This window comes from Asparagus officinalis, chromosome 7 (assembly GCF_001876935.1).
Source record: "Asparagus officinalis chromosome 7, Aspof.V1, whole genome shotgun sequence".
Lineage (NCBI taxonomy): Eukaryota > Viridiplantae > Streptophyta > Magnoliopsida > Asparagales > Asparagaceae > Asparagus > Asparagus officinalis.
This window is the reverse complement of record NC_033800.1, coordinates 130,219,069-130,227,590: the sequence shown is the minus strand read 5'-3', so window position 1 is coordinate 130,227,590 and position 8,522 is coordinate 130,219,069. Positions and strand designations below refer to the sequence as shown.

At 35.6% G+C, this 8,522-nt stretch overlaps 2 protein-coding genes across 4 annotated transcripts in view; one reads left to right on the top strand and one right to left on the bottom strand.

Annotated features, from left to right (window-relative positions):
* LOC109846916 (homeotic protein knotted-1-like) overlaps window positions 1–2,771 on the top strand; it is an 8,402-nt gene extending 5,631 nt beyond the window's left edge. The window contains 2 exon segments of the mRNA XM_020416153.1: window positions 749–1,008; window positions 2,341–2,771. Coding sequence (XP_020271742.1) covers window positions 749–1,008; window positions 2,341–2,547 — 467 coding nt within the window. The 3' untranslated portion in view covers window positions 2,548–2,771.
* Window positions 3,127–8,522, bottom strand: part of LOC109848155 (CSC1-like protein RXW8) — a 40,206-nt gene continuing 34,810 nt past the window's right edge. For all 3 annotated transcript variants that reach the window (XM_020417520.1, XM_020417521.1, XM_020417523.1), the window contains 4 exons: window positions 7,174–7,453; window positions 6,611–6,886; window positions 4,568–4,801; window positions 3,127–3,655 (listed from right to left, as the gene is read on the bottom strand). In XM_020417520.1, the coding sequence (XP_020273109.1) occupies window positions 3,371–3,655; window positions 4,568–4,801; window positions 6,611–6,886; window positions 7,174–7,453 (1,075 nt within the window). In that variant the 3' untranslated portion in view covers window positions 3,127–3,370. The remainder of the gene's footprint in view (window positions 3,656–4,567; window positions 4,802–6,610; window positions 6,887–7,173; window positions 7,454–8,522) is intronic.

Here is an 8,522-nt window from a genome sequence, read left to right as displayed (position 1 = left end):
TCAAAATATTAAATATATTCAAATAAAATATTTAAAACTGAATGTATTTTATATTTTATTAAATAACTATACAATATAGAATATTAGTATTACTATTAACGAAAAATATTTTGTAAATATTACTTATCAGCGATGCCTCTAAATGTTGACTCATTAAAGGAAGGGGAGAGAAAAAAAAAACCCTAGGAGAAACTTCACAATCCTCCAATTTTAACATGGACTTTTTCTTGGAATGATTGGAATTTGAATTTTAAAATCCTAGTCGTAATCATAATCCTAAACAACTAATAACACCATAAAATTAAAATCTATATCCTAATTCTAAATCAATAATACCTTAAAGTTAAATCCTAGAAAAAGTCCTAGTCCAAATAAAAAATGCTCAACCAATAACCCCAAGTAAGAGCATGTTCACTAGTTCTCAAGGGTATACAAGTCCAAATTCAATTTGAAATCATCCAAACAAATGCATCTTAATATTATATGAAATCTACACCTATTAATGACAACTGTTTGATCCTTCAGTATTCTCGCAGATAGTCGACGTCTTTATTTGGATAGATGTAATAGAAGCTTTCCGATACCCTTGATCCTTGAATCATCAGAATGATTTGTGCTGTCCTGTCAAAGTAGGAGGGTACACTTCAATTATGAAATTTACACTACGTTAGAAGGAAGAGACTGCTATTAAATCATTATTATTATTATTATTATTTAGTTTCGTATATTTTTGACTTTAACATCGCAGACGAAAAACACGGAGGAGTTTGTTGCTCAGATCAAGAAGACCAAGACGGCAGCGGGGGTGAAGGCGAGCACAATGACAATATTGACCCTCGTGCTGAAGACAAAGAGCTGAAGCACCATCTTTTGAAGAAGTACAGCGGATATCTGAGTAGTCTGAGGCACGAATTATCGAAGAAGAAGAAGAAAGGCAAGCTGCCGAAAGAAGCCAGGCAAAAGCTTCTCAACTGGTGGGAGCTTCACTATAAATGGCCATATCCATCGGTATGCCGCTTCTAGCTAATGCTTGAGTATTCTTGTTAGGGTGAAGATTACTTTTAGCTTTCATACACGAGTACTCTTCTTAGTTGTTAGAGTGAAGATTACTTTTAGCTTTCATCATAGCTGCGTTTGTATACACACACGCACACCGTTGGTTTTTCTAGTAGGCTTATGACTCAATTCAAGATCTAGCACTCATCATATCTCTCATAAATCATACTTGTTTCTAATTTACACTCAGAGACAAATTACAATCACCGACTTGGCAAATCGATGATTAATAGTAAGGAGTACTCTCTCTACTACCTTTTTGGCAGCTGAGAGAAGTGAATCCATTTAAAATAGATTACATTTAGATGTTACTTGGAACAGCTTAGTCTCTTAATAAAGCTTTCAATCTTTAACCATCAACTTTGGGTTGTTGAAAGATTGCCATAAATGTTTTTATTAGAGAAGAGTACAAATACATTTTTCACTAAGGGATTATTTTTTTGCACGAAAGTAATTATAAAGTAGCTGAAATAAAAGAAGTAGAGAGTACTTCTACTACTTCCAAGCAAAAAAATATATTTTTTTGTTTCTCTGAAAACCCCACTTCCACTACTTACTTAAGCACTGATGTGATTCATATGTGTCATTCTTACTTTCTAAATATTTTTTCATCCCTCAAGGCTTGAAAGTAAGTGAAAAAATGTGTGTTAATTAGGAAATAAATAATTTTTTTATAATATTTATTTTATTAGTTACTTCCTAACAACTTTTCGTTGCTATCCAAACAAAAAAAGAGAATGAAGAATAAGAAAAACTATTTTCACTATTTCAAAAAAATATGTGTAAAAAAATGTATTACTTCAACTGCCCCCTACTTCATAAATTTAGAAGTTACTTTTTTGATCTATTTCCTACATCCAGTACTTCTGTCAAACCAGACTTAGCATTTCTAAAGAAGTTAAGATAAGTTGTCATGTGTTTCGTATGTGGCATGTAAGGACAATTTTTTGTTTATGTACCGTTATGATTTTGTTCCAATGAGGTAAACGAACCATATGAATTCTTGGATTGCTACATACGATAAGGATGGTTTTAGACCATTAGTACCAGATGATTGCGTCATTAGCGACAATTTTTCAATAATCCTGAAGTTTTATTGCTGTTCCCTCAAGTAAAAGATAAGATAGCTTTGCACGGAACCCTCCAAAATTCTTGTAGTTTTGTGAAGTTCACCATACAATTATAGTCCTGAGAGTTTTACTTAGTACTGTGAATGAAACTTAACATGATTCTACATTGAGAAACTAGTTTGGGTTAACGTTTTTTTTTTCTTTTGGCGAGCAGGAGAGTGAGAAAGTATCACTGGCAGAATCGACGGGGCTCGATCAGAAGCAGATAAATAACTGGTTCATAAACCAGAGAAAGAGGCACTGGAAGCCATCAGAAGACATGCAGTTCGTAGTGATGGATGCTTTTCAGCAGCAAAATACTGCAGCATTGTACATGGGGGGGCAGTATGTAGGCGATGGAAGCTACCGTTTAGGCCCATGATCCTGTAGACTACAAGTATTTTTGAGCCACTACTATCGGTGCTAGCTTAAATTTTTAAGGGAAATACTATACTCAGCAGTTAGCTAGCTACTGTGTTGTGCATTAATTTAATGACAATCCGCGGTCTGATTGTTTTCACGTGCTAGTTCGAGTTCCTATTTACCCTTTTGTTCATATTCTTCAGGTTTTACAGTTTTTGAGATTAAAAGGTTGACGACGTCTGATATGATCCGTGTTTCGCATTCAGCTTTGTAAATTAGATTTTTTTTTTATTTTTTAGAAGATAGAAAGTACGATTCTTAATGTTTTTCTTGAATCGTTCTTCATACCTTAATTTTTTTTTTCCTTCGCCCTGGTTATCATACCTAAAATTGTTGAAACAGTGCACTTAGAAACCGGGTTTACAGGTTTTCTCAACTTTACCGTGATGTTAGTGGAACCAGCACCGATCTTTTCATGAAGGGCAACAACCTCTGAGAGCACAATTATGTGATGAATGCATATGATTGAAATGGTGCTCACTAATGATAACCCAACTTGAGGCATCTCCAATCATGAAATTGATAAAAAAAAGAATGCTAGAGCTCAATCACTTTGGCTATGACATTTATTTACGTATAATGTGTGGATAGGTAATTAGATACCGAGTTGAAAGCATCCTTGCAAATTGTCCAACCCTAGTATGACTATCTCACACTTCCAATCATATACATATAGTACAAGTTTAATGGCAAAGAAAATGCCTTGATCAAAACAAATGATCGATATATATGTACAAGGGACTCTACACACATCAATCAAACAAATAAATAAGAAATCTCAACTATAATGATGAGGCCTTTTTACTGCGCGCTGTTGCAAGCAATCTTACTGATGATACGACTTGCTCTAACCTCGGGGCAGGGATACAACTGAGGGTAGGGTGGTGTAATTCATCTTTCAATTCTTTGGAACAACCTTTGGCATCAACTTCTTGGGAAACTGAAGAACCGTTTTCAGCTGAGCTTACAGCGACAGGTGAGAATTGGCAGTAGGCTGATTGCAGTTGCTGGTGAATTCCCTCCATCCTCCCATATTTCTCGTCTGCTTTGTCCATCTCAATAAGATCCTATAGGTACCCCCATGGAACCGTGCATCAAAACCAAAAATAAAATAATCAGCATAAAAAGAAGAAGGTGGGTGAAAAAATTACACGCTTGCTGTTACAACTCAATAGAGAATTGGCAGATTCATAAAACTCCTCTGAATGAGGGCAGGGTTGCACAAACCCCCCTAAACTTTACAGATCACCAAAATCTACCCTGAACTTCAAAATTATAATGAATACTCCTAAACTATTGGAAATTCCCATAGCAGCGTTTACAGGCAAAGTAAAAAGTCTAAACTACACATTTTTGCTGTTTACTTTGCCCTTGAGACAAAATGTAGAAGTTAAATAATTAATATAGGGCTCAATTGTCCAACAGTTACACATTTGACAACTTAAAGACATTAGTCAGGTGTCACGATACTTAAGTGAGACAAGTTGACAGAGGCTTCTATGATTTATAAAGTTCAGGTGGGGGGGGTCAAATGTCCGCACATGGCAACTCAAAGTCGTCAGGCAGGATACTTTAGATGAGACAAGTTCAGAGAGGTTTTCAATAGAAAAGTAGTTTTTATCAGTTCAAACTAGAAATAATGGCACTATTTATCCAGTGTATGTATCCGTCAAGTGAAGTCCGCCACTGAAATTAGTGGCGTTCAATCAGCTTAAATAGTTTAGTGAAGTGGATCCAGTGAATATGCTAGAATGCGTATGCTTAGACGTTGAAACATCAAAAAAATGAATTGCTACTAGCATCGCTAACTCAGGCTAATTGTCAAAATAAACTTTATTATCTTAAACTTTTGATTTAGATCAGGTCGTAACTTATATCATGTCTCACAAGTTGACTCCAGAAATGGCCTCATTTGCAATAATACAATCAAGAAAACTTACTGCATACTGCTAAAAAGGAAAATATAATCTTACACTTACCTGTGCAGAGAAACTATCAAAAATAGGACGAAACCGCTTCCTGCAGTACTCATTGAAGAGGAGTGTAAATAGCAGAAGAGGGATGACAAATCCAGATGCAACTGGTGATTTCTTTAGCCCAAAAACACCCAGCGCTATTATCTGTGCCAACAACAAAGAGAAGATTGTGGTGTTGTGTGCAATAGGCCACATTTGGCCCCCCGTCTCGTACTTTGGGATGTACACATTAAGGATCTAGGAAAAAAAGAAGAGATTAAGTAAAAGCCAAGCACTACACATTTCCAGCTACATCATAGATATTTAGATTATTAGATTTTATAGAGAGACTTTTCACATTTCAGAGAAATACTACGTGTGCATCAGCTTGTGGAATTCATCAAACATAACACGAATGGCCACGGCGAAAAAAGATAATTGATGTTAAAACTTAAGAAGTGGTCTAAGGTTTGGAGAAATAGAGCATCAAAGTGAATGTATACAGTGTTCTTCTTAGAATATTGTTTTTGGGATGATATTAGAATGGGATTTGCAGATAGTGGGTTTCTACTTGGAAAAGATACTAATCTATAGAAAGTCAGGTGGGAAGTGGCAAGAAACCAGAGAGATTCAAGGCAAAGGACAAATTTCAAGATGAATATTAAAAGGATGTATAAGTGAACTTGGCCCTCATCAATAACGTGATAACTTGATGCAATTTATTCAACAAAATAAATTTTGCCTTGAAGTTGAACTGATCCGTATTGAACCAACTCCCAAGTTAAGTAATACTGATACATTAAAAGAAAGGGATGCATATGATATGGACATGGGATACAAATTAATGAACAACGACATAATTCAGTAAAATATATATAAATAAACAACATAATTTATATATATAGAAAAATGGATATGGGTGGCAGCCAATTTTACTGGGTGGCAGCCAATTTTACTAAGTACAAGAGAAACTAGATATGAGCTCCATAGAGAAAGGAGCGGTAAGATCCACCCGCTTCATGTGCCTCACAGGGTGGGCCTCACCGTTAGTTCTGTCTCTTGGTAGGTTATTAACAATATGACTTAATCAACCTTCATGCTACAGGAAAGTTAGCAAATGTAACCCTATAACTCTGGTGGCATCTACCACACAATTACACTTTTACTACTTTTCGCAACTAGTAAACCCCCAAGGTAACATTCAGTATGTAAGCTGACATTTCATGCAATTTCAGTATTCCTAATTCGCTAGTACATAATAAAAGACACATTCAACATAATCATAACTCGAAATATCATTAAGAAAGCAACCACACCGATTGCATAACTGTAAAGAAATAAACATTATTGTCTCCTTTTAGAACAGAATGGACCAAAGCAACATAAGATACTAAGAGGACAGAATCATCTCCCTCTATCAACCACAAAAAAGTCAAATTTTAACAGAAAAACTAAGCATGTAAGGGTGACTAGTTCTTTACAAGAATTTGCGACCTTTTTCAGTAGCAGGAGGATTTTGTGTAGGTGGGTCGGGTGAGGTTGGGGGGTTGAATAAAGTACAAGAAGTAATTAAGAAGCGGTTCATGTAAACCTATGTCACACATCATGATCATAGAATCATTTGATTAATCTGTCAATCTGAAGTACAGACACAGATGCATGAAGTGCAGTATTTGTATTTAATGTCATGCATCATAGCATTGTGAGACAGAAACAGTTCTTTTTAAAAATCAGTATTCTACATTATTTAATTTAGCGATAATTGTGGACAGATCCCCTATACTATCGCCCAATTGCAGATAGGCGATAGCCCCTTGTAGTTGTATTGTTGCAGATAGACACCCTGACTGAATCTTTTTGGCACTTACCCTTTGGAAATCTATCTGTCAAAAAACAATGTACTCTTTCTGAGAGTAAAAGAGTGAAAAAATTTCACTCGGGGTCTATCTACAACAATAGAACTGAAGGGGGTCTATCCGCAATTAATCTTTAGAATATAAATACAACATAGCATGTAATGTACAGCCAGAGATGATATCGTCTCATCAGATAATGGGAAGTGCTCACCTGGTTACGATACACAACATAGCCGAGCAAGAAGTATACCAGCAAAAAAGGTAATATTAGAGGTGCCAATATTGCGCAGGTGAAGCCAAGTAGCCCAAACAGGAGGACCCTTGGAACTTCAGTGTGATAAGGAAATGATGGAACAGAAGTTGACTCATCCTTCCTGCCCAATATGTATCTCCTTATTAAGTTCCATACCAGGCCAAAGAGTAGAATTATTTCCGATGACAAACTTGCCCATCCTGAGGTCAGAACATAAGTAATGAAAAAGGTAGCCTACATCCATCAAGACATATATGATCAGATATTGCTAATAGGAAAGTAGATACAGACAGATAACTTCTTCCATGTCATGAAACAATATAAACATACATTTTGAAAAGAAAAAAAAAAGATTATTAAACTCAGTAACACATCTATCAAGGATACCAAGGCCTCTCCAATTACTGGACATTGCTCAACATTTGTTGTCGCTAAGATTTAATTAATAAATATAGCAGCATCCTGAATAGCTAGAAAAAAGAAAATTACATTATTTACCAATACCATACGAAAACAATCACCTGCCTGGGTACAGCTTTGGCAAGCTGTGAAGGTATTTCTTTCGGGCTTGATATGGTGTTTATCTGGCTGATGACAGATCCAGACAAAACATTGGCAAAAAACACATTCCAGATAGTAAAATACAAGACCTTGTAACAAGCACTTCTTTTCCTGCCACTGCGAGATATAGATCCTTCCACAGTAGAAAATAGCATCATCACTGGAGGGACAATATAAAGAAATAACACAAAAATGACACTGGGGAGATAGCCCGTTACTATCTGGCTCATAAATCTCCTCCTGTACAAAACCGAAAAAGTCTACTGTCAACAGAAAAATAACACTACGCAAAGATTTTAGCAAAAGCTTGTCCGGGGCAGCATTAGACTGTAGACGCCATGCACAAACAAATGTAAGCTTATATATAAAGAAGACATGAAAGGTACAAATTTAATTGAGTAAATGACCCTTCGAGAGCTGGATGGAGAGAAACAATGTTGATATAGACAACCCAAATAACTGGAATAAACTGCTTTTACCATTGCTATCGTTGTCACCTTTTGCTTATGTCTAAAAAAAGTTATTCAAAATGATATTCCTATTCACTTTTGCGTGGTTTTTGGGGACACCAGTTAAGTAACTAATGAAATATATACTGCAATCGGATGTAATAAGAATTTAGAGATTATATACTTTCGCATAATATCTGATGGGAATGGTTGACCATAATTTGTTTCAAGATGAATATTCAATTATTTGTACTTATAGACACAGGAAACGGCGAGGTTGTAGGGGAAAAGGGATATACTCATTGGACTCGTATCAACAATTCAGTATATTTAATTCTCCTGCAGCCTCTTTTCTTTAGTGATTCCCTTAAATTCAGTGAAATTCAATCCTATTCGAAAGAGTGAAACCTTGAACTGAACTTAAATTGAAGATTAGGTGCTTTCGAACCTGTTAGCTCTTCAGCACACAGCCAGGGCTTCCATTTCTTACCTCGCATCAAATTTGGCATGATCACGACCAACTTACAAGGAAAAGGATAATGCGAGAGAACAACATAAATCTTCTACTTCTGAGAAATTGGCATATCATGACGATCTTGAAGCTGTGCCACTAATCAATTATTTTGACAAACTGGTTGTTGCTCTCATCAAAACTGGTAATGGATGGTCAATTTTATAAGGGGTTAAATTTGTACTATGTAGTGTGATGTTATAAAACCATGATTACAAAATTTGACCATATTAGCTTTTATTCAAATCATGGAATGGATAATACTATGTTCGTCTTTCCTTTTCTTTTTGTTTCTTTTATATATTTTTTATCTTTTCCTCTCTTTCTTCTATCATATTTCTTTATTCCC